This window comes from Haliotis asinina, chromosome 12 (assembly GCF_037392515.1).
Source record: "Haliotis asinina isolate JCU_RB_2024 chromosome 12, JCU_Hal_asi_v2, whole genome shotgun sequence".
Taxonomy (NCBI): Eukaryota; Metazoa; Mollusca; class Gastropoda; order Lepetellida; family Haliotidae; genus Haliotis; species Haliotis asinina.
This window is the reverse complement of record NC_090291.1, coordinates 40,133,724-40,161,526: the sequence shown is the minus strand read 5'-3', so window position 1 is coordinate 40,161,526 and position 27,803 is coordinate 40,133,724. Positions and strand designations below refer to the sequence as shown.

The 27,803-nt window shown below is 38.6% G+C and overlaps 1 protein-coding gene across 1 annotated transcript; it reads right to left on the bottom strand.

Moving 5' to 3' along the window:
• Positions 1 to 4,488: 4,488 nt before the first annotated feature.
• Positions 4,489 to 27,248, bottom strand: LOC137257650 (ubiquitin carboxyl-terminal hydrolase 10-like). Its single transcript, XM_067794991.1, has 14 exons — positions 27,104 to 27,248; positions 24,939 to 25,034; positions 24,245 to 24,281; positions 21,645 to 22,505; positions 15,966 to 16,057; positions 14,973 to 15,082; positions 14,500 to 14,543; positions 14,265 to 14,368; positions 13,850 to 13,946; positions 13,263 to 13,381; positions 12,704 to 12,922; positions 11,711 to 11,855; positions 10,292 to 10,357; positions 4,489 to 9,649 (listed from the first exon to the last, which is right to left on the bottom strand). The coding sequence occupies exons 1-14, from the start codon at positions 27,119 to 27,121 to the stop codon at positions 9,462 to 9,464; spliced, it is 2,196 nt and encodes a 731-aa protein (XP_067651092.1). The 5' UTR covers positions 27,122 to 27,248; the 3' UTR covers positions 4,489 to 9,461.
• Positions 27,249 to 27,803: the final 555 nt, after the last annotated feature.

Sequence of the window (27,803 nt, the reverse complement as noted above, 5' to 3'; positions counted from 1 at the left end):
GAATGAAAACAGTAGAGATTTAAGGTCACATGCAACCAAGAAATCAAACATAATTAAAACACAGTTATTACTTGTTCATGATATATAAAATGCATTGGTGATTGTGAAAAAAAAAAATAAAGACATGAGTTTTTTATGGATGACAACTTCTTTATTGTGAAGAGTCATGACGTTTCGAAGTCTATTCTTACTTCTTCATAAGGTGAATGAAACAATGGAGTACAACGAGCTATTATGTAACAACAACAGTATGACAAATGAAGCCAGTAGTTAACTGGTGGATGGACAGGAGTGGAAGCCAGGAGGGTTGTTTACCCAGGCATCATTGGTAAGACAAACAATAGGAAGCCAGATGGGGTGGGGTATAATGGACAAGGAAAACCATGGAGTGTTAATCCAGGCGTGGATGATCAACATTTGTCAATCTATTAAAGGAATCCAACCTCACAGGCACCATGGTCAGCTACGATGTCATCGATCTCTTGGTTTAAACATATTTATTTCCAGAAGGGGAATTGCATTGGTAAACAAGCAATATATTGCTTATGTTAATACCGCTCCAGGATACAAATAATTTATATAAAGCAGTCGTGAGGAGAAAAGCATGCAAATATCAAACAATAAACAATAGCTTTCTGAGAGTGTAACAATGAAAACTTGATAACATAGCCACTTATGACATTAAGATCATTAGTGTCGGAAGTGCAATTTCATTTTACCATTACAACACAAATCTGCCTGAGAGTACAATGAAAGAATGGATAGATTCTAATAGTTCATGGTTATCGTTAGCAGGTCCATTAGAGTGGCCGTATAGTATTGATTTGATATCATATCCTTTGATATGGAAGTGCATTTTATGTCTTATGTCAGAGTAATTAATGCATGAAAAGAAATAGTGAATTGGATCTTCGTAAGAGTAGCCACACGAACATCGATCTCTTCACGAACTTCCCTCTACAAGAAGCCGTAGATATCCTCTGATACAAGCTCCAGACCAAAACTGATGACCTAGACACCTCACTCACCATAGACAGTATCATCAGCCTCACTGCAAGCTGCTCTGACACTTCTTACTTCACCTTTAATGACAAAATCTACAAGCAAATACATGGACTACCCATGGGATCACCACTATCGCCACTCATCACCGAAATATTCATGATGACATTCGAAGAATCAGCCCTCTCAAATGCACCATTCACACCCCACTGTTGGTATAGGAAAGTGGATGACACATATACCATCACAGCCCCCAGGACGATCCCACAGAACTACTCAATCACCTCAATGCACAGCACCAAAGCATCCAGTTCACCATGGAAACAGAAGCAAATCAACACTTAACCTTTCTGGATGTGTCCCTCCAAAATACAGGAAACGAACTCAAGAACTCTGTCTACTGCAAGCCTACGCAAACCGACCAGTACATCCATTACAGCTCATGCCACTATCCCAAGATAAAGCAACCATCATTACAACGCTCACGAGACGTGCCAAAGCCATCTGCCACCCCGACGCTTTCAACAAAGGACTGGACCACCTAAAGGACACCTTCACCTCTAACAGTGGTTACCCTGCACACCTCTAGAATCATCAACGAGACCATCAAATCCTCAAAACCTAAACCCAAAGCTGTCTCACCACCCATCAGGATCAGCACTCCCTACCTAGGCCCTGTCAGCCATCAGATGTCCTGACTAGTGAAAAACAAAGCCAACATAGATGTCACCTTCTCCTGCAACAAGATCATGAGAACCCTCCTACACGCCAATGGCAGAGGCACCAGGAGTTCCACGCCCAATCCCAGGGGATGCGTATACTAAATCCTCTGTGACTGAGGTGACACATGCATTGGCAAAACCGTTAGGCCCCTCAACACCAGGCTGAAAGAACATCAGGCATCCGTCAACAAAGTTGACCTCAAATGTGCTGTTTCCGAACACATCAGCAAGAACCAGGACCACACCATCATATGGGAAGCCACCAAAGCTTTTTGTAAATGGTCAGTAATTGAAGTTGTGGATTGCAGAGTGTCACTAGCAGACAGGCAGGCAGACATATAGGTGTCAGTAAACCAGACATTGAGTTTCTCTGTGACAGAGTCTGCTTATCACAATCAACATGTTATTAATGTAACGATTATCTACTTGTTTGTGTACACAACCAAGATTAGACTACTGCTCATGAAACTCATAATAAGGGCCAGACATACTGTTGCAAACTCCGCAATCCCACTCACTGCGCATGCGTTATGAGCACTGTTGAAACCAGTTTTTCCCGCAGCACTGGGGGAAAATTAGTGAATTGTTTTGGGTTTTTTCAACTTTAGAGGTTGAATTTTTGATGATTTGTTATGGTAAGTGCATACCGAAAGGTAACAAAATCTGCAAAATTGTGTTAAGCGTTGCATGTGACCTTTGAAGAATAGTGTTTGAGCAAGGCTTTTCTCTGCTTTTAGCAATATTCCTGCAATATCATGGTGGGGAACACCAAAAATGGGCTCAACACATTGTACCCTTGTGGGAAATCTAACCTGGGTCTTCGACATGAAGAGTGAACACTTTGCTACCTCACCATCAACAACAAGATTACAGGTATGGCTACATGTGAAACAGTTGGTTAAACTGAAACAAAGATTGAACTTGTTTTTCTTTATTTACATGTTGTTCATCCACATTTCGAGCAGTATTGCAGGCATAAAGTGATGACCTTTAAATAACATTTTCTGAATTTAAAATCGCTTTGTTCTATACAGATCTGACAAGGAACTGCAATTCAGATCGTTTCACCAAGTCAAACCATTGGATGTATTCAAAATTAAAGCGCCAAAATGTATGAAACACGTACTTAGACATATATCACATTTTCCAAAACAGTCTGTTGATTAGCTGATGCACAGTGGGTTGACAGTAATATGCCTTATCATTTTGGTACACGGCGGGAACTGACAGTTCACCATTTCGTTGTCAACAACGCCATTCTGGAGGAAGCGATGTGATAATGAAGAGTTTCTTTGAGGGAGGCAACTCTGAATCATCGGCTGATTATGAGGTCGCAAACTCGTTAGGCAGTTTTGTTTCCAAATATGTACACGCTGAGTATTTATTTCACAAATGCTTGGAGAATGTACAGAATACAACAGGAATACAGACACGGATTGAAGTGTCCTCCAATTAATGATCTACATTTCCAAAACACTGTTATGTTTCGCCGCTATTAGCAGCAGCTATTTCGCGGGTTGGGACATCAGCAATGCCAGTGGGCTTCAAAACGCTGTTAAGAAAAGGAAAAGTAGATGCATATGTCGGCTTAGCAGTGCATAGATGTTTGCTGACCTAGTGGTAGACTCATGCCATTTATATTGGGCCACTTGACGTCATTCCAATTGACCTACATGCTACACAATTTACATAATTTTCATGAATTTAATTTTCGTTAGATCCAAGTCCAATTTGGCACATTTGTGAGGTATCATCCTACCTACAATAATAGAACAATCACATAATTTCTGTTTAATTTTCCGTTGCTTATTTTTCAAATGGCAACAATTTAATCAACATATGTACAGTGCCATGAACTTCTTAAAATCTGCCCATGTGACGTTAAATATTAACTCACCCACTCTTAAACATTGTGGCCCATTGGAGTGTGCATTGTGGTACGATACATTAAGTTGATCAATGTGATGTCTTTAGATAAATAGTGGTCAGAAATTTGAACTGAAATTGTGTGTGCAGAGCAGCGATGATTTCGTATTTGGCTGCCAAAGTTTATGAAGATCCACCCTAAACTCACTTCATGAAAATTATTTATCCCTTACTGAGATAGCATGGAAGACTATTGAAATTACATCAAGTGTCTGAATATAACTGGCATGAGTCTGTATCATTAACTACCCACATCAGTCTGAACATAGATCTGTGAAGATCCACTTACAACTACGTCAACTTCACTGACTTAGGTGATGCATGTATCCCAGTTACATAGATTGATGCTCATGATATTGATCACTGGCCAAGACATGCTTAACTAAGTATCACATCTATACATGAAAATGTGTTCCTCCTGCATCGCTCTTTTTCGTTCAGAACTTTTAAAAAATCCAACCACTCTCATCATTTTTGAAAAAAATGTGCGCGTGATATATTTAATTATTTTTATGCATCCTAAGGGATGCAACCCTGCACAGAACATACTGAGGTGTTACCTGACTGGGTCACTCATAGCCCGACTGTGCCAGAACTAACCACAGGGCTTCATCACAACATGAGTTGGGTGTTCAGGCTTGCTGACTTGGAAGACAAGAGTCATCATATCCCAATAATGTAATTCGATGCTAATGCTGTTGATCACTGTATCATCTGGTCCAGAATAGGTTATGAACAGACTGATGCTGTATAACCTGAATACTGCGGAGTGCAGCATTTAGCAACAACGACAAGAACAAGAAGAACCAAACTTTCATCACACACAACAAACAATAAATGACTGGTTAACATAATCATTTATTGGTAACGGGTCTCCATGTATCACATGGGCTTCACTCAAACTTTGATTGGATATTTTAAATGAAGCATCAATTCACATCACTGGGTGGCAAACAAAGCTATTCTATCTCAACATCTAATTCACATAATTCACACATGAAGTGGTAATGAAAATAGATTCTTAATGCTCATGAAAATATAGAATTTGCCCATGACATCTGCAGCACCACCAATTGAAACCCATCTCCCCTATTTCTCAAAATAGGATAAACCTGCTTCAAAGGAAAGACAGTTCACTTAACAGTTGTTGGGGGTGAAGGTAGTGCTGGTACAATATGGTGGGTGAAGCCAACAACAGCTAAAGTATTGATAAATTGCAAAGAGTGCAACATTGATAAGAATGTATATCTTAAATGTCCACACATGAAACAGATTATGTACAAGACAGTTTCTGTACATACATATATCCACACTATCAAATCATAAATGCTTATTAAAAATTGAAATTCAATAACCAAAAGCAAAGATTCATGTTACAAAATTCAGTGACTTGGTTAAACATAACCAGTAACTTTGTCCGTAAAACTCATTTAACTCCCTTTTCAAAATTCATGATTTTCAATGAGAATATATCTTAACTAATCTACAATGAAACCATTGTATATATCTCAATCATAAAGGCAGTGGTTGACTTTGGTTCAGTCTCAGAGTATAAATCATATTAAATTGCACCCAAAATCCCATGCAGGTTAATATGGCATGTGGCTGCACCAAATCTTAAATAAATGTCTGCCAATGAAATCAAAGTTATTATTCAACTATTTTTGTCACAATGAAATTCATTGGCTGAATAAGTTAGAGTAGTTGGGTTATCTCCCCTGTCACTACATCTCAAAAATGGCTGACATAAATCCATCTATATTCAATCATCTCATATGTTGTAACTCACATGGTTGAAGCATTTGTTCAATCTTGACAGCAATGACAATATTAAATACGTTATATTACAATTTGTGCTGGGTCTATTTAACTTAGATGCTAGGATATTTTACAACATCTCTAATATAAGTCCACATCAAACATGCGTAATTGACTTTCATCAAACAGTTAACAAACAGTTTCAGAACATAAAAGTCACACAATTTCCTTGAAAATACAAGATACAAGGTACACTTCATATTCAAACTAGTACATCAATGCATAACAAGGTGGAAACACAAGAGTGATGATATTTGTTGAACTCACAAAAAAAAAAAAACAAATTAAAAAACAAAACAAAACAAAAAAAAAAACACCCAAAGAACCGTCCTCCATGCATTGGAAATTACTCCAAGGCAGATGAAATGAAAACAATTGGTTCTCTGGCAACCATTGTTTTTAAGAACTAGAAGTGAGAACAATGCACTACTGGTGTAAATGTTGAAAAAAACCCTCAAATGCCAGGATATGTGTGTTTGCCAAACCAAAAAGGTGACTGTTCTTTCAACCTCAATCTCTGAATTTGTTGCAAATCATGATTTCCATATAAGACATTTCCAAAAATGATATGTGACACCTAATAAATCTCCACACTCAACGATTTTTTTGGGGAAAATGCCTTTTTAAATTGCAATATCAGATGTTCACAAAATGTTTAAAGAACCTGAAACATCTATTTTCTTTCTCCTTAATCGAGTGTGAAAACAATGTGGTTTAAATGTTTGCAAAAACATCACTGTCAAGTGAAAAATGCAATAACTAACAATTTAACCAAAAAAATGACATGAGTACAATCAGCAGATATCAAACCAAAACACACACATAACATAGGCATCATATTTCTGCAAATACAACAAGTTAAATGACAACAGAATGATATTGATTAAGTTGGCTTCAAGAAGACACTATGTACAATCACTGGACTAATTACCTTGTATTTGTGTCACATGACTGAGTACATGTCACATGACTTGTCACATGGCCTTTTGTCATATCTGCTCTACCAATGCAGACCTCCATGCACTCGTCACAGACATTATCATACTGAACCTTAATTGAGTGAGTTTAGTTTTATGCCACACTCAGCAATATTCCAGCTACGTGGCAGTGATCTGTTAATAATAACTGAGTCTGGACCAAACAATCCAATGATCAACAGCACGAACATCGGTCTACGCAATTGAAATACCAAAACGTCAACTAAGTCTGTGAGCCTAAACACCCTAACCCATTAGCTGTTAGGGGTGGGGCAAACTTGCGGATGCCTGCTGGTGATATTGGTTTCATCTAAGAGTGCGCAAGTAAGCGAATGAGTGGGGTTTGATGCTTTTGGCAATATTCCCACTATACAGCTGGGCACGTCGGAGATGGGTTAGCACACTGTATCTGTTGGGAATCGAACCGAGACTTTCAGCATGACAAGCCAACACTTTAAGCAGTCTCTTCAGAGATAATGTTCTTGTTGCATTCTATAAGAGACATACTGGTAGTCAACTCCCACCATAAGTGAAAAGTCCGAAACAACAGATGCTCAAAATTGGATCTCTATTTGGTACAACCATTCTATGAATTTGACAGAAACATGACACCTTTATTAAGCTGGAAAATGCTATCATGCAAAGACCACAATAGGAACAATAGTTTACTTTCAACAAAACAATAATGCAAAAGAAAATGTTTTTATTTGTCAGAACTAAAAAAAAACAGTTGTCATGATGTTCAGCCATAATTCCAATTTCTTTTCATGTTAATATTTTATACTGTATTTTGAATCAGTTCAGTTTGTTCACAGTCTTTGTGTATTTCAGTATAAAAATGACCTAAATATTTTATGTATAGTGACATAGCATTTATGTAACTTAGATCCGCTAGCAAGGGTAACAATGACCACCTCTTCTGCAATTACCCTTTGCAAACTGGGTCAAAATCCATACTTTGAGAAGAATTTGAATCCATGGAAGTTCTTACTTCCTACATTCTGAGGCATTTTGAAATTGCTTACAGAATATAAAATTAAGAAAAATGAATCATTAAACCCTTTTATTTTTGAATTTGAACTTGTTACATTAATATGAAATTCAAATCGCCACTACTGGTAGCTCTACAATTATGACCACAGAATGTTAGTGAAAAATAAACACCAATGTCACACACAGACTCATTCATCCAAACAGTGTCCCAGAGAGACAGTCCACTAGCAATAACTGAAGTCTGGTCACAAGGTGGGTTGAATCTTGTTTTAAGAGCACTCTCTGTACATTGAAATAATACACATATTTCAGTGGTGACAGACATTCTACATCAGCCACGATCAGATAACTATTCTTTCATCTCGGGCAGTGAAGCATCTTTCAATGTAGCTGTTAATGCCAGTATAAAAAAATGAACATCCAACCAAAGTCCAATCTTAAAAGACTCTGAGCACTGATCTGACAAACAGGTGTGGCAGCGCTTTAGGACAAAATTCCAAGAGGTCCACCATGGGGATGGCAAAAGGAAAATCTATTTTCAGCTGAAAACTTAATATTGTGACATCAAATAGAGGGTACAGCTGGACCAGTTGAAATATAATCGGTGGACGACATACACAGATCGGAGTAAAGTTGCCATCCTTGCAATCAGTATATATGCTTCCATATCCTTGTGCAGCCAGAGAATTCAAAATACAAGTTAGATTGATGAATCTTAAAAGCAAACATGCAGGGGCAGTTCCAAATGGAAACAACAAAGGCGTTAAAGAGAGGTGGATACTTTATACATCCTTTGATTCAAGCACTATGGCATCTACATCCAAAAGAGTAATACTTAGGAAATACTTGGTTTTTGTTTTTTAGGTCAATGACTGATATTTCCTAATCAAGGTGGAAAAATATTTTTTTTTTGTGCTTAAGACAGCTGAAGTCTTTTTGCCATACTCATGCATTATTCCTTTGGATCAGGTGGTGACAGTTTACTTACATTCACCTTGTGGGTCTGTGACATTTTCATGCTAACAGGTGTTAGGAGATGGCTAAAATACATATGACGTGTTAAATAAACATGAACCGTTACATGTTAAGTTTATTGAAAATTTAAAAAAAAAATTTGTACCCAAAGGTGGTTCTGATTAATTCAGAACTTGTAAAACATTAACTTGGAGATTCTATTTCTAGAAAGGAACAATGAAGTGTCGTGGATGAGTTATCTAACCCTGTCCTAACACACACATGTTATGCTGATGATATTAATGATATAAATCAACATAGTAGTCAAGCATGGCAACAGGCAAATTACATGATTGTAGTTACATTGTATATTATGAAATTATTATGTTAGTATCAGCTGCTCAATCAGGTCCATGTAATGCCAAGATAATTTTCACATTTTCTCCATTTTTGGCAATCAGTTCAGAGCATCCCCAGATACTAATGCTGGCTGTAGTTACCAAGCAGAACCTTAAAGTCATGGACTTCACTGGTCACAAAGTTCTTCAATGGACCTAAAGGCTGAAGATGAGCTTCAGCAACTGAGACATTCTAGAAGTATGCCAGCTGATGAAATTAGTGTAAAGTTCCATAATCAAATGCTCACTCTGAATTTTCTGCAGTACGTAAGCATCTAAGGGACTAGCGTGTTTTAATATCCAGAAGAAGTTTTGCAATGTCAACATCCATTTCGGTATCAGCACCATGCTGTCCAGATGCACATATTTAAGATGTCACACTTGTTAATCTTATATATTTGGTCGTCATCCACACAGTAAACTTTCCATAATGCTAGATAAAAGAGTAAAATATCTACATGTGTTGTGATCTCACACAAAGTCGAGATGAGAGAGATCACATTCACCAATGCAGGGCAGATGAATCCACTCCCCAAAAGAGCATGAATCAGTTCAGTGTTTGCAATGACAAAATCTTGCGGCAATCGTTGGTCAAACAAACATGATCCATTGTCCAATGCCTGTGGTAGAGACAAACATCCAAACTGAATCTCTATGAAAGACGAATGTGTTTAAGATAGGTCTGTGCGACGGTAGTAAAGCAGGTATGGCATTCTTGGTGCTACGTATTTGAGCACACTGCCGACTTGGACTGGCTGTATACGTGCGTCATCGATGTGAACCCAGCTGCTAATGCCTGGGTGAAAAACATCGGTTGTGTAGTGGCCGCCGGTGGAGTTCTTACCGTGGTGGAACACAACTGCAAGCAGAGATACAATGAGTGAGTGAGTGAGTGAGTGAGTGAGTGAGTGAGTGAGTGAGTGAGTGAGTGAGTGAGTGAGTGAGTGAGTTTCACTACTACTGCAATATTCCAGTTGTCTGGGAGTCTGTATACCACTATTCGAAGAGGCTGAGGTTATATAATCTCACCAAACATTGTCTGACTGCAAGTGGCTGATATAATATGAAAGCACACATGCCATCCACAATGATACACATCCATTCATTTCACAGATCTTGACTGCATTCTTCGTGAGTGAGAGTTTATGATTTGCGTATTTTAACAGTAATGTAGAATGGGCTTCACAAATTGTAACTTGGTGGGGAATCAAACCCTGGTCTTCAGCGTGACAAACAAACACCTTAACCACTAGGCTCTCCTCTTATCTCAACCACTCTACAGAATCCAAAACATGGATGACTTAATTACAATAGAAGAGTGAATGGGTGAGTTAGGTTTTATGTTAACAATATTCCAGCAACAACACATCAAGGGATGCCAGAAACGGGATTCACACATTGTACCCATGTGGGGAATCAAACCTGGGCCTGTAGCAAGATGAGCAAACACTAGGCTACAACACTGCTGAAATATGTTAGAGGAAATACCACTTCCACTGACCTGCAAACAGCTTGTAGGACCGATGTGTATGCTGGATTTTGGCCTTGGCTGTTGATGACAGCAGATCTGTTTACAATACAAAATATGTGAGTGAGTATGTCCACCATTACTTTGCACCAAGTTGCCAGCTTTCTCTTTGGAGGTTATGTTGCGTTCTCCATCTCCATAATTCTTTCATTACACATTGCAATAAAAGCAGTGCATCTGGAATTTGTCTGGTGTAACTTATGTTGCACCTGGTGCAAGTAGGTTAACATCTCTTAAAGCCCTGTCTCAGTATATCCACATAAGTTGACGATATACAGGTATATACAGCATGGCAAACCTATGGCTGGGGAGTCATCATTGGAACAAAGGGATTCATATCCTTGTCTAGCTAAGGGATGCAACTCTGCATAAAAAGCTGTCAAGGACGTCTAATGAATCAATATGATCATGTTTGTCAGCAGTTCGATGCCATGTTCAATAACATTCTAGTGATACGATAGCATGTAAATAACAAAGCAACAATCCAAACCTTCTGGGTACTGTGACACGCCAAGAACCAAAAGAATGTGGCTGATCACTGAGTGACATTGTGAGACCGGCATTGGTTGCCAGGGACCATTTCTAACATAATTTAATTTTTGCCGCAGACCATTTCTAACATAATTTAACTTTTATGATACGATTGATATTATTTTTATACTTATCCTGACTCATACTTAGAGCTTATTTCCCTTTGACAGTTTAGTGGAAACCTGAAGCATGTTCAGAATCGCAAGCGCCCGCGAATGCCAACAAGCACTCGATCCTAAACACCTGTGCCCCAACTAGCGCCCGTGAGCCACAAAGATGGCGACCATGTTTAATGGAAAAAACAATCTAATCATTATGATCAGTTAGCATCCACCTGACGTAGGGGCAAGGAATAGCCAAGAAATATTGTGTAAAAAATAAAGAAGAACTTGACATCCATAACATTTTGTCTTATACATGTTTAATGTCATTCGTCACCACTCGCCCCTTTCTGCAACCTCCAACAAGCTGACGAAAAGTTTTTTGACGGAATAACACAAGCTGGTCACAAATGGTTTGATGTAAGCAAGCACTCACAATCGTTCAGGACCCATGCAAGCGCTCGCGGTTCTGAACACGCCTCTGAATTCCTAGTTTCCTAAAGCGATCATAATATCATGAGTAGCCTCCCTTCACCTGCCATGGTCCCACATGGCCTGATCCTAGCTCTCATCTCCAAAATAAACCCACACTAGGTCTTACAGTGTAGTGCGCAATGCTGAGAGGGGATGATTGGAAGAACTCAAGATTGCTTCGGGGGACTTGTGATTCAAGTTTCCACTTAACAGTCAAAAAGAGAGATAATCAATCAAAAAGAGAGATAATCAATAAACATGAGTCAGGATAAGGAAAATGTCGTACCTTTTGTGATGTTTAGGTCAACATCAAAGTCAATTTTCTTCAACAGCTTCTGACTCCCCCCTGCCTTGTCGAAGACAAAGCACTTAAGATGGAGGATGAGGATGGGTGGTAGTTCTTCCAGGCTGATCTTCTTCACCACCTCCACCTGGTGACACAAATAATCAGGTGTTGAACCCACTTAACAAACGGAACACCCTCCTCAGTGTAAGTAACAGCTTGGCTAACACTGGTAGTGGATGATACGCTGAACACCCCCTTTAATGCAAGTCTTAATTACAGTGAGTGAGTGAGGGAGGGAGGGAGGGAGCGAGCTTAGATTTACATCACACTTCCAGTTATATGGCAGCAGTCTACAAATAATCGAGTCTGGACCAGACAATCTGGGATCATAAGCATGAGCATCGTACTATGCTACTGAGATCTGAAGACATCTGTCAACCCAGTCAGAGAGTCTGACCACCTGATTCCGTTAATAATCGCCTGTTACGAAAAGCATGGGCTACTGAAGATCAGTTTTAACCAGTATCTTCATGGGTATCTTAAATACAACATCTACCCGAAGACACAGTGTTCTTTAACACCCCCCTCAAAGAAGTAAGGCATATTATGGCTAATTGCTAAGAATAATGGAAAATCAGGTTGAACACAACAAATACACATTTGATATGTATCATGGTCTGACTTAACAGTAAACAACCCTTTAAATGGAAGTTACATTTAGGCTGAGCACTCTGGACAAGGTAATCTTTTAGAAGTCTGGACCCTGTTTAACAAAGTGATTGTATGCCTAAAGTGATTGTAAGTCCCATACTTCAACATAGACTTACAACAGTCTTAGCACTACGATCGCTCCGATCCTGGTGTACAGACAAAAAGAGAGATAAAAAGAAGAGTAAATAGAGAGATGGATGAAACAGCTGAAACAGAAAAGAAAGAGGGAATTTTGGAAAGGAAGCGAGATGAAGAGCGAGAGACAGATGGGTAGACACTAACCTCCTGATTAGTCTTTGAGCACTGATACCCCTGTACCGCCTCCTTGGTGACCAGTCCCTCAAGGGCATCTCTCACAGTCCAAATCTTCTCATCCTGGATGTCCAGCTTCAGGGTGAAAAATGGCTCTAGTGTGGCAGACTCTTTGGATGCAGCCTTATACACAGCAGAGCGGATGTGCCCCGCAAAAATGTCCGCAATTGGGGTCTTGGCAAAGGCAGCCTACAGAAATAACAATCAGTTCACAATGGCTCCTTACACAAAACCAGTTATAATTATCCTAAATCTGGTGAAGACATACCTAGAACCACTTCTTCTCAGTGAGTACAGTATAGTATATTAGCTGTAAATCATTGCCTGAGGGGTTGACCAAGCTCATTACCCATTTGTCCTGGGTATCCGTGTTATTCATCCTAACCCTACCAAGAGGGCCTAAATTGTCGAAGCTCTCTTAGCACTGATAGCTGTAAGTTAATGTTAACATATGGTACTTCTGACTATCTTAGAGCTAATAGAGATTCGAAACTCTAGGCCCAGTGATGTAAACTATTTTTCAACTGACCCTTCGAGTGAGGATGCTCTTCTTCTTGGGTCCAACTTGCTGCCATGAGTCTTCCTCATCCTCACTTCCTTCCTCATCATCCATGTAGCCATTCTCTTGCACATCCTCTGTCTCCCGTTCTACAAACACAGTCAACAGTAAATATATTTCAGACCACACTTCAGTGATCTGAAGCCCTTTCACATTTACATTTACTGACTTGGCTAAGTAAGATTTCTTTGTTGTTTAATGCTAAACAATAATATTGCTGCTGTATTACACTTGCCAGCAATTAAATCTAGAGTAGACAAACTAGGATTAACAATTGAGTAATGAAACCAACGTAAGAATATTATTACATGCAAATAACTCAGACAAGAAAGCCTTCACCGACTTTTTCAGTGGTCTTTTAAGAAGCTGGAAGTCGGGCTCAACAAGTGTATATGGATAATGACTTCTTTAAATTTCTAGCATGACATTTCAATACAGGTTCTTGTATTGTTTTGTATTGTAACGTCATGCCACAGAATTAAAGAAGTTGTCATCCATACATACTTGTTCCATAAAAGCTTTGACCCTCAGACATATATCTAAGGGAGGTAACTCACCTCCTCCACTGGCCAGGTTTATGGTTGCAGACATTTCCTCATGAAGTCCATCCAGGATACAGTTAAGGAACTCCTCAGCGTCTTCCTGTTTTCCAAGCTGCAACAGGGGGAAACATCAGTTTGTCTTGGCATGAGCTATGTCATATAAGGGGAGATAATTCTCACTGTGACTAACATTGGTTGAGGAGGCATAGCAAAGCTGAAAAACTGAACTTAACTCCAAAATCCCTTATCCAATTCAGGCAACCCAAAGGACTAGTGAGGTTTTAGACTGAATCATGGGTCTCCTTCACTACAGGGGAAATAACTCTGGTTGGAGACATATTGAGAGAGTACCCTGAGGCTCAGCTGAACTGAACCCACACCAAGACTCCTGTATCAGGCTCAGAAAGCCAACCAACCAGTGATGTCTTACCTTGAATGATGGGTTAGCCTCTATAACCTGCAGCATCTGATAGACATTGTTTGGCTCAAAAGGTGAACCTGGGACCAGCTCTGGAACCTTCTTTCCCCCACGTGCTGCAAATACAATTCATGTTAACAGAGATGAGCATGGCATTACACACTAACTACTAAGTCACAGAACCTGAACCTGTTACTTGCTTGCAGTATCCTTCATATTACTAAAGTAAATCAGTCCGTTACACTACCTTGTGGACGCGTCCAAGGAGAAAACTTCTTGGAAAACGCAATTCTGAAAGCAACAAATTGAGCAAAATTAGGTTGTTCTATGGACAAAAGATATGTAATTGAACTAAAGAATCTCATCCAGAAGATATTGCTGAGTTCAGCTTAGTGACTGAAAGCAAAACAGCATTTCCATGGGACAGCTCTATTGATATGGTGTTCTAAATTTTTAGTGAGTGAGCACAACAGAAGAATTGAGTGAGTAAGGTGTTATGCACCTTTTAGCAATATTCCCATAAAATCTCAAAGAGAAACACCAGAAATGGGCTTCATATAGTAGAACCATCTGAGCAGATGAATCATTTGGCTGTCCCTCTTAACATTTGAAAGTACATTTCTGAACATAAATAAAATTGTGAGTAATCTTTGAATACTTTCTAAACCTAGTGAAATTGTTGAACATACTCAATAAAAAAAGAAAACTCTTTCTACTCACAAACTATCCAGAATTGGAGTGGAGCTGGGACCTCTGATCAGGGGAGAGAACTCACACAGCTTCCTCATCAACTGGAAGAAGGGAGGGCATGCAACAAGAGCTTGTAGTGTCTGGGCAGGCTCAGGAAGTTGACAAACAAGAAGTGATCCGAGCAGTATTAAACACTATTCCCTAAACAAACAGCCTTGTCTACAGTACCAGTTACTGAGGTCCATTAAAATATAACAGGAGCTCCTCTTCAAATTAAAATCTGTCTTTTCTGACCGAGATATTTAGTAGATTTATGCTTCCTTAATCTTCAACATGCCGTTAAAATACATCATTGTGTCTTCTCTATTTGCACTACAGACATATTTCATTTAACTAGATTCAAATCATCCTGCTAGATCTGCAGATAAAATATTTTCTTGAATCCTTGATGTCGTGTATAGGGAAGATCAGTTATCATACATATTTAACTATTTTAAGTGAGTCAGCAAAATATGTGTTAGTAGTTTCAGAATTCATTCAGCAATATTCAATGAACAGTGAAACCTGTCTAAAGCAGCTCCCCACAGGACAGAAATAAAATGCCAGATTGGATAGTGACAATCATTTTCCAACATGGCTGTCATTTACACTGATCAATTTCTACATCACTATAATGCCTGATTACCTAGCGCGTGGAGGAGTGTATTGACTATTGGATTATGCCTCCTTGATTGCAGGGCTCATACCCATGCTGGCTTAGACAATGTTAATTACTGTTAAAGTTGCTAGTTGGGACCGGAAAGTTGTGCCGGAATACGGAATAGACAGGTGCCAGATTAAACAATATTTTAATGATCATAATATCGTTATAAAACTTTTATGCCGGTTTGGGCAGAGTGCCAGATTAGACAGGTGCTGGTGTTGGCAGGTTTCAATGTGTATGACTGACTGGGGAACAAGACAATCTAGTGATTAGAATGGAATCCCCAAGGGATACTTATTGTAGACTGTTGCTAAGGATACAGCATTTATATAGCACCAGTTCCCTCGGTTGATGAGGCCGCGTGGTTGCAGTGCCACAGACACGTGGTTTATTTTCAGAGTCTTCAGCATGCCTGTAACAGAACAACATAACATCAAAACCATTGCAACACTGTGAAAAACATGCATGTATATGCAGACAGACATTTTTCTTGAAACATTCAAAGAAAGACAAAAAATAACTTGGCAGTTAGTAAATTGTTAGGTTGTTAGCTCTACATGGTGCTCTTACACTTAGCACCATGACACTGATTATCATAAGCATATGTTAGATCATGGGAGGTCAGCTTCATGCTTAGATCATTGTGTTGAATGGATCCTAAAAGAATACATCAACAATAAGGCTGGTAGAACCTGTTAATTTTCAGGAAATGCAGTGATGAGGCAAGATCAAAAGCCAGTCACTGCATCTGTACTAGATTTCAATCCATATATCACAATTGTCTACTTTGTGCATACAATGAACAGGTTTAATGACAAATGACTATCCAAGAAAAATAACCAGGGAAAATCTGGGAGTTGAACACAGAACCAAACATTCCAGGGTTGGCCATGGTATGGAACTTACCATAGCAAATTGTGGCATAAATAAAATAAATAAATGACTGGGGCCATCTGTTGATGTTGGTTTGAGACAACTATTATCAACGGAATCAAATGAAAATGTGTAATCGTTTAAGTCACCCTTCACGTTTTGGTCATTGTGACGCCATATTAAATGCTTATTGGCATTTAATGATAACAACAACAATAATGCTAATTCTTGTGCCTAGAATCCAACTTGATGCTGTTCTCTGGCATTACATTATTACCCTGATCAAATAGTAATTTCAAAGATGCTACTAAGCACTAAGTGCGATTGTTTAGTTCCGTACATCTACTTCTAAGGTACCCATTTTAAACAGCTGGGTGGACTGAGTGCAATGTGTGACATAACACAGTACGAGACCCATGTCACAAGTGTTTGGAGTCTCCACCAGGATTTGAACCCTCCACCAGGATTTGAACCCAGGCCTTTGGCATGAGAGGCCAGCATGCTAACCACTACACCACTGTGCTCTACATTATTAAAGCTGTCTGTTAATTATACAGTCTGGAACAGGCCAGTTCTGTGTTTTGACATTATGAATGTTGATCCACTACACTAGAACATAATATTCAATTAACCAAATCTGGGAGTTTTGGTGGACCAAATCAACATAGTTTTCCCCCTATAACAAGTGAGCGAGCGAGTTTTTCCCCACCATTTTCAGTCACATCACAATGGACCATACAGGAAATCGGATCCAAAGCGTTGGTGTGATGATCAAATGCTTGGTTACCCAATCTTCCCATCCTTTTGATATTTATTGAAATTTATTACTTGCTTTTGCTCGTTTGATACCAAACCATTAACTCATTAAATAAAAATGGTATTACATGGAAGGTTGTTTAGTATCCTCTATATATCACATACAATGATTTCTTAATAAATGAGATGTACCTGGGCTCCGTTTCACAAAACTCTTGTAAGCCTAAGATCTCGTAACTTTCCTCGTAGCATTTGCACCTCCTATGTTACAGTATGCCAGGTACAAATGCTACCAGAAAAGTTACGAGATCTTAGGCTTACGAGAGTTTTGTGAAACAGGCCCCTGGTTGGTGTAATTGAAAGCCACTGGTCAGCATCTTCACTAACAACCAATGCGGTGCATAAGTAAGTTTTGCTCAGTCTTAAACAATTCTACTATACTTAAAAGCAAAAGAAAACACAAGTATTGCAAAAATGAAATCTCTTAAAATAATTTTCTATTTAGAAACTGGACAAAAAGTCAGAGTCGAGTTTCTTTTGCTGTTCAGTATACTTTTACTTTCAGACCAGAGTTTAGAAAATGAATAAAATCATTGTGATAAACAGCCACCTTAATTATGTACAATGATACATGCAACTTTAATAATTTGAGTTTGGTTTGGCAACTAGCGATATTTTCCTCTCAACAAGATATTAAGTAGTTTACCTGGAGTGAGCCAAGTAGAATATTTGCAATGCCTCCTCTTTGGGCTTGGTCCCTCATGCATTTTGCTAACATGGCGGCGTTTTGTCTTGCGAATCCCTGGCATGGCTCAGGTTTAAAGAGACTGGTACAGGTAATGATACTGACAGCGGCAAAGTCACACTTTATATACCAACCCTTCCATGGTGATTTTGCTAGTTGTCCCCTCCCCATTTGGCAGATTCAGCTGACTTAGCAGTGTGACATCACTTTTCAAAAATACTCTCCAATAAAAACTCAACTGCATTGTACATAGTGAAAACTTCTCTCCATGTATGCTGAGAATGCAGATTGTGACCTCATCATTTCAAAATAACGTCCAATGACGGAGTGTGACTGAACAACTGCGGAACTTTCTAGAAGTCATAATTGTTACCTATTGGAGCTGACGCAGCTGAGCTGTAAACAGTGACCTAGACAACTTACTAAAACAGGATGAAAAGAGGTTTGACTGAAAAATGATGAGAGCATATATTCTGATACATGACCACTTGTGATTGTTAGGCAAGTCAGTGATCTTTCTGGAATAAACAATAGATTGTCAACGTCTTTACTTATTGTGCTGAACAAAAGTTTGCTGAGCTATCAACAATGACCTAAACTTCCAAAATAGCATCCAGTGGGATTTGGTAGAAAATAAATGAGTATACTTTCTGATGTATGATCACTTGTAATTGCTGAACTTGCTGATTTTCTTGCTGATACGTCAGCATACAGAAGAATGACCTCATTCATCTTAAATAACATCACCTTGAACTGATGTCCATGCACTGCAGTCTGATTGGATTGTAGTTGATCATCCGTTCCATGCATGTGCTATATATTGTGCTGAGGTAAGGACTGACCACATCCTACACAAATAACATCCAATCATCTTGCACAGATCTCAGTGTATAAAAACTGATGTGATCATAACTGATCAGAAGTTTTTGTCGGTCAGTTAAAGATTGTGCTGAGGTAAGGACTCACTGATCTTACCTAAATAACATCCAATCATCTTGAGCCGATCGTAACATTCTACACATTGACTGGACTATAACACATAATGTGTTCTAGTATTTCTGCTGAGGTAAGGACTGACTGATCTTACCTAAATAGCATCCAATCATCTTGAGCTGATCGTAACATTCTATACATTGACTGGACTATAACAGATAATGTGTTCTAGTATTTCTGCTCAGGTAAGAAATGACCTAATGTTTCCTAAAAATAACATCCAATGATCTTGAACTGATATTAGTATACTCAACACTGACTGGACTATAACAGATTATATATTCTGTTAATTTCTGCTTTATACTGTGCTGAGGTAAGAAATGACCTCATGTTTCCAATCATCTTCAAACTGATCTCAGGACACTGAACACTGACTGGACTATAACAGACTATATGTCCTATCATTCTTGCTAAACATAGTGCTGAAGTTAGAAATGACCATGTTTTATAAAAATAACATCCGCCTGTCTTGAACTATTGCCACACTACTATACAATGACTAGGCTATAACACATCGTATCTTGTAATATTTGTGCTATATATTGAGCCAAGGTAAGAAGTGACCTAATCTTTTCCAATATCCAATCTTACAACAGAGTGGAACTTTTCTCCATAAAGAAAACTGATTAGCCGACATGAATTGCTTCACAGAGGTCAATAACACTCAGTTGTTGACTATACTGATATCGCATTTGGTGGCCTCACTTTCATACCCAAATAGCTAAATACTTTCTTTGGAGGTACTTACCATCCGTAAACACTGAGGAATAAGATTACAATTCAAGCAAAACGTTGTTGCTTGCTAGCTGATACTGTATTGACTTTGACCAAGGTACCTCACTGATTCAGTACAGGCAATGAGTTTGTACAATTTTCTCTGTGACAGGTTAAAAAATACCATCGCCCGATGCTCAGAACAAGTAAAACAAATTATGGGTGAACAAATTATGGTATCTTACTTGTGTGTGGACTACTAGACAATTTCCCTTTGCTAATAACTGAAAAATAAACTTGGATTTCATGTCATACCTGCTCAAAATGTAGCTATTAAATTTCGGAATGATAATAAAGTAGAGTTATGTTTCTTTTCTATGCATCACTTCTCAATAAATGGTCCAGTCAACATTTACATGAAATACCATGTTGATATACAGTCAAGTCTCATTAATCTGACATCATAGGCCTGTGAAGGTCCAGGGTAGAAAAAAAGGCTTTCAGCAAACCATGCTTGCCATAAAGGGCGACTATCCTCGTTGTAAGAGGCGACTAATAGGTTTGTTTGGTCAGGCATACTGACCACCCAATCAATACTCATGCTGTTGATCACTGGATTGTCTGGTCCAGACTCGATTATTTATAAACCGCTGCCATATAGCTGGAATATTGCTGAGTGCAGCATAAAACTAAACTCACTCACTCACTCGTCCGTTGCACAGCAAACTATCATATTAAAGAGGATGTCAGACTAAATAAATGAGACTAAGATTCTGTTGATTCAATTTGCTACCAAAAAAAGCATTGGATAAAGCCGATTGTTGAATAAGCGAAGGTCGGATTAACAAGATTTGACTATATTCTTTCTTAATTACATCGCTGTGGCAAGTGGCTTTTAAAAGAAATTTTGAATCCCTCTGTGACATCTACATAGCCTTATATGGTTTATGAATATCTTGAGGCACAAAATTACTTTCTCCGAAAGACCACATTTTTACACTGTGATTCTATTTTTTTTATTAAAAACATAGATCACCTAAAAACATTAAATAAATAAATACATCCCACGTCATAAACAATCTTCAAAGTTTAAATGGTCTTAAAAACTATTTGATGGTGCAACCCCTTCTGAATGTCAAACAGTAATGCTAGTTCAGCCCATTGAATGTTCATTATACCAAATAACAAGACTTTCAGTTGACAACTTTAATAATCAGCATCTACACAAGAAACAGGCTTCACAGATGTGTCCATGTAGGGAATCACACCCAAGTCTGTTACCATTAGACAATTTCAAAGCCCCAATCACAAAATGGTTAGTTAAAATGTCACAAACTTCAATGACTCAACATAATTTTAATTCACAAACAACGAAATGATCCTTCCAAACACTGCTTACCATCTGATGAGATCCTCACATACACAAAAATTATTTCAACTTTATAATCAGACAGGACAAGAACCAGTGACTGAAATCATCAGCATCAATGTATTCATTGGGACAGGAAGACATGTGATTAGCCAAGTCTATTGAGTCTGATAACTCCATTCTCATTAATTAAAACCACATTTCACAAATCAGTAGTGATGCCAAGATTATTGTCAATCCTGTATTGTAGGCTTGAGCCAATCATAGCACAAAACATATTTGCTGAACGTATGATATTTAGTGAATTACAGTGACTAATCATGGTTTAACGCTGCTTTTTTAATCAATATATCAACAATATCATACCAGGGACACCAGAAATAAGCTTTGCACCATGTAACTATGTGGGGCATTGAATCCGGGTCTTTGGGTGACAAGCAAACACTTTAACCACTGGGCTACCCAACTGTTCTGGACAATTACAGAATACTATAGATCTATTCTCCTCCTGAATAACCTCATTGTCATGACACTATGGTAATTTCTTACCTCCCAGCTGTACGGCAGCAGAATCCTCTGCCACTGGTACTGGCTGTTTAGTGGTTTCTTCCACCTTTGTCTCTGGTGCTTGTGTTGGCTGTGGGCTCGGCTCCCGTTTGGTATCATCCACATAAGTCACGATGGCTGAACTTCCTTTAAACAATCCTGCCCAAGATTTGGGTTTGGGAGGGGATGTGGGCTGTGGTACTGGGATGGAGTCCTGCTTTACTGGAAGATTTGGGTCATTTGGAACACTGGCATCGGGAGAAGCATTGGTGTTAGAATCCTTGGTTGTACTACTGTTAACTGAAATATTTTCTACTTGCTGTCCTAGATTGTTGACAATGCTAGAAGTCCTGTCAGGAGGGCCACTGTTTTTACTGGACTGAGGGCTAAGAGTCTGATCTGGATTAGGACCATGTTCAGTTTGACTATGTTGAATCAGCTCGGTCGATGTTGACACTGGAACCTCTGATCCAGGATCACTGTACACAAAGTCAAACTCAGCTGGTGCACTAGACACTGCATCCCTCTTGGCTTGGGGATCATTTTCGGGGCTCACTTGAAGAAGTTCATACACTTGGGAACTGACAACAGGACCATTGCACAGCACAGTTCCAGGAGGGGAGGTAACTATGTGGGCTCCTTCATTCTGAGTATAGATGGTCTCCATTGGCACCGGAACAGGCTGAGGATGGTATGGTGGACCCAGGGCGATTCCGTTGACAATGGGAGCCACAGGGTAGGGGGTGACCACAGCTGGGACTGTAGGGACAGGGTACATGCCAGGATACTGTGGAACAAAGATGGGGGTGCCAGGGATGGGAGGGACTGTGTCCACAGGGATGTAGCCTGGCTGAATGTCAGCATCTGCAACACAGAACAACATTATGCATGGTTACCTTTACACCAGCCCACTCTAGTCCATCTGCAGTGAAACTGTACCGAAGAATTTCACTTTACAAAAAAAATCCCTGTATATCAAATAAACTGAAATTAAGATAGCAAATCCTCATGATTTTACCATGCCCACTGAAATTTAAATCTTAGAATTGTATGCAATGTAAGATAAAAGTTATAGAACAAATGATCATGGATTCAAATCGCCATTATTGGTTTCTATAACAAGGGATAAGCTCAGTAGTTGGAATAGTGAAACAAACGCATGTGTCATATGTTATGAGCATTAACTGAGACCATCCTATTTGTTCTCAGTGTTTCCTTTAATGTGCATACCTAATTAGCAGTTAAAATCTGATGCTTTTGATTATGGAAAAAGTTGTTTAAAAAAAAATCATGTAATATTACGCTATTTGAATAGATCACACAGATGGTTGACAAATGGCTGATGGAACAGTGCCTGACTAGGGGTCATCTCACACGAATGTGCACTAGTGCTGCTCCATCAACCATTTGTCAACCGTGTGTGAAGCTTGAAAATAGCACAATATCACATAGTTTACTAAACAACTTTTCCTGTGATCTAGCAAACAAAGTCAGATTTCAGATCCTGTTTGGTACAGAGGTTTCATGACCGAGTATTATGTTTTGTGCACTTATCCTTATTATGAGATATTTAATCATTAATCATTCTCATTTGAACCTAAATGGACCGCAGTTTCTCTTGACCTCTAATTATCTGACCAATGCTGTTTGACTGTTCATGATCAGTAGCCCTAAGTATGTTACAAATATGCATGTAATATTTGAATGAGTGATTCAGTGAGTTTAGTGTATGCTGCTAGTAAGCAATATCCCAGCAATAACACGGAAGAAGGGACACCAGAAGTGGGTTTCATACATTGTACCCATGTGGCGGTGATCGCGGTAGGTTTTGTGCAGAAATAAAATTATAAATATGTAGTCCAAATCTTTGTTGCATGAAAGTTTCAGTACAATCCTGAATCATGTTAAAATTTATTGTTTGTCTATATGTTGTGGTTTTAAGGTACTTTTTAAAATTATGTAGATCAGAATGTATGCGTCCAAAACATGCTCGCAAAATATGTTTTGCATGATTTTATTATTTTTTTTGGCATGAAAAACGCATGTTTCTGTGTTAATGCGAACACTGACATGTGGGGAATCAAACCCAAGTCTTTGGCATGACGAGTGAACACAGGGCTACCCCACTGCTCCCAATGTTAAGAAAAATAAACCTCATACACCCCAAACATTCAGCACATTCTTAAAATAATAGAAGTTTCAGCTATATATAATGTGTGTGAGTTTAACGCAAATATTCAAATAGTGACATACAAGATTCTCTATATACATTATAGGCAATCATTTCAAGTATAACGCATACAAGGTGAAATATTCTGCAAACTGTAGAATCTTGACTATCAGAACTCAGATGTTCAAAGAGTGAGTGAGTGAGTTTAGTTTTACGCAGCACTCAGCAATATTCCAGCTATATGGCGGCGGTCTGTAAATAATCGAGTCTGGACCAGACAATCCAGTGATCAACAACAGGAGCATCGATCTGCGCAATTGGGAACCAATGACAAGCGTCAACCAAGTCAGCGAGCATGACCACCCGATCCCGTTAGTCGTCTCTTACGACAAGCTTAGTCGCAAAATGTTCAAACAAGTACATGCTGCATTACCTTCAGGAAAGTTTGGGTCAGGGCCATTCCAAGGAAACTGAAGACAAAAATACACATCACTATCAACATTACACAGGGCAAGGTGGCAACAGCATTACAACTTTACAAACCTATATTAACGTACAGAACAGGGCCTAGAACATACTGATTTGGAGTCACCCAGCAGATGAACAACTACATGGATTGTCTCCCTTGTGGCACATCTCGCAAGCTGTGTTTTAGGTGTCAGAACTAATACTGTTATTGTCTTAAGGGCAAGTTTGCCAAAAGCACTGTTCATTGGTCGTTTCCAAGAAACTGTCTTACTAGTGGTGAAAAATGAAGACAGTATAAAAAATCCTTCATTATTTATTTTTATGTTTATTCTTTATGTTTTTTATACACTGAGTCTATGAAATCTTGAAAGGAAATTTTGATCATCTAAATTAAAAAACAAACAAGAAACCTGACATTACTGATTAGATGCTAAATTGGCATTTCAGAAGATGCTGTTCTTCAGGAAAACATAGAGAAGATGAAACCCAGAAAATTCTCTATGTTGAGCATTTCTGATGCTTAAGATAGCAGTTATCACATCTCTTTTGTTCATACTAAACAAGCAATAAAAGAAATGGTCAGGACAGAGACATGAAGGAATTTAATTTTTACAACCTTTCTAGCCAGTGTCTCAGAACAGCCTGTTCTAGCTACTGACCTCTACCCTCTTGCCTCCATCAGCACCATGAAGAATCTTGTAGACTCTCTCAAACGTAGCGTCATCAAGGCCACTGAAATCTCCAAAGCTTACACTCTGAAAGAACAATTGTAAGTAATTTGTAATCCTTAAGAGTAACTGCGCAAGAAGTTTGGTTTCGTGGCAAAGTAAGTGGTCTGGTTTGGTTGTTGCTGAAAGGCACAAGGTCACACCACATTTCTACAATACTATCAGCCCTCAGGGAATATAATTTATTCCTCAAACAATTATGTATTTAGATTACATTATTTTTTAAAAAAAGCCTCACTGAATTAATGTAATGTTGCATTAAATAGACTCCTGAGCCCTCTACTGTCCAAACATTATTTCAAGTGGGCCCCACAGAGTTATGTCCCTTGAAATGCTCTTTACAAATATACTATAACATGTGATTGAGACCATTTCAGCAAACACTGACAACAGTGTATGCAAGTTTTCAATGTATGGAGCAATCATGTACATTCCATATATGGCAAGTATTACCTCTTTTAAGCTAATTGTCTTGAAGTTTCAATTATCAATTTCAGGGAAGTTGTAAGGATAATGAGTCTTTCATTGCACCAATAAGAAGCTAAAGTGAGTGCATAAGCTCCCAATACATAAATGTAAGCCAAAATATTGTTAAACATGTGTGACACTGTGCCTTTAAATGTCACACTCTGCAAAATTCCAGCCACATGGTGGCAGTCTGTAAGCCTGTAAAAGTCTGGACCAGATGATCAACATCACGAGCAACAGTAAGTGAAATACACTGTCATGTGTCAACCAAGTCAGTAAGCTTGACCACCTGATATTGTTACCTGATTCTTACGACAATCATTGGACACTGATGACCAATTACTAAGTATATCCCAGATCTTCACAGGTTCCGTTGACTGGGAGGAACTGAACATGAATGTTTGTTGTGATGAACAAACAGTTTAACCAGTATTCTACCCCTGAGCCCCAGTTGGAAAAGCATGAAAATTAAATAATTCGGTAAGTCTTTATGTTTTCACATCAGGTTTGAGAAAAGCTCACTGAATTGTATCTAGCAATTGTACATTGCAAATGCAAGCTACAGACACATCATAATTAATACGTCCATTGACATCAACCATCACACATCAAGACAACTAAAGGACATGTTCAGTTGTATTTCAGTCTAGAACCAGATGATTCTGGGTAAATTACTCCCCACAGTGTACAGCATGTACCTTGACCACCTGGAAATCTATGTCTGATTCAGTGGGTGAGAAAAGGTCAAAGACAAATTATCATGCATGTTGGCATGTGTATACAAGCCATGGTAGATTAATAGTTCTACATAACAACGTACGATATAGATTCATAACCTTATTATTCACAAACATGATGTTTCTGGGCTGCTTCTTGCCCTTTCATCTGATGAATGGTTCTGGTAAATTTGATTGTAAAGTTATCATTTACAGTTTTGTTTGTCAAGGCCGCCTGTAAATATCATATCTGGATAAACCATGGTGTCCTCCTCTGTCGCAGTAACCAGTCAGTACTCTGCTGTGTCTGAGTGTTGTTTTGTTACAAAATGAAGCGAGAATACATGTTTAATAACTCAAACTACCACACATTTCTCGGGAAAAATCTAAAGGAAGTAATCTTTGATTTGATACTATGTAAATGAACATATGTAAAACATTGCAAGTTGTTTCGAAAACATGACCACATTTACCCATGGGAAGTGGGACAAAATGTCCAGGTAGACATAATGAAATAGCAACATTAATAACTAACTGTATCGTACATGCCTACACCGGCTCTTAAAAAATATTGCACCATCTTGAGAAATAATGAAATTTACCTGGTAACTTGGGACAATACATTTTCAAATCATTAAAGGGAAACGTGGAGCAGAAGTTTTGTCCATGTACATGAGCACTGTTAAGTGCAAATATGTTAAGTATGAGCGTAAACATGTTTCTTTCCTGTGTGTATTGGCCTAAGGTCAGGGGCACTGCATCGCAGTCCAGACAGACGACCGAAACTGGCTTCGACCCGAACGAGCCGGTGCCTTCTCCCTTCCATACACGTTGAGAACAATGTCATGGAGACATGTAATCAGATGTCTAACACGTCATTCGTGTTGACAGTGCAAGAATTGAATTGTTTACCTGATCTGATAACTCCATCTTGTTGAAAACATTTGCTCAATCATCCTATCAACTCATGCTTCGTCGCCATATTGGGGTCCTGTCACGCATGCGTCGGGGAGATAACTCTAGTTGACTGTTCGTTCAACAAGCGCCATTAAAATATGTATTGAAAACAATGCATTCCTCACCTCTCGCCCCATTCCCTAACCTCGAAGAACAGAAGAAAGCAAATATTATTACTCTCTAGGCTATATATATAGTTTAATGGCGAATAAAACTATAACTGGACATGTCAATTAGTATTTGACTTAAAGTGGTGCATGATGATATTGCAAAATTTAGCCAATTTGCACAAATGCACTTATTCTATGGCAGTTGAGAAAGTGAGTGGTTTTTATATGCAGATATACTTAGACAATAATTTCAGATGTACATTCTTCTAATACTTTACAAATGAAGAGGCAATGTCATTCAATGATAACAGAGCTAATATAACATAAATTTCCAAAATTTGTTTACATACTGAGCATTATCCAAATCTATGACAAGCTATTATAAAAAGAGTAAAGGTAAATAAACAGTTCTTTTAAGTTTAGAAAGGTTAAATTGAAAATTACATTGTAGTTTGTAACCTTGTAGATTTTACATTTTGACACGCTATTTACACAAGAAAACCATTGCTGTCATTGAGGCAATTTCGGACATTAGCCTGAAGCCA

Coding starts and splice junctions, on each gene's coding strand:
- LOC137257650 (XM_067794991.1), bottom strand. Junction 22,506..24,244: donor TGACCCAAACTTTCCTGAAG/GTAATGCAGCAT, acceptor TCTGTGTTGCAG/ATGCTGACATTCAGCCAGGC. Junction 13,947..14,264: donor AGGCTAACCCATCATTCAAG/GTAAGACATCAC, acceptor CCCCTGTTGCAG/CTTGGAAAACAGGAAGACGC.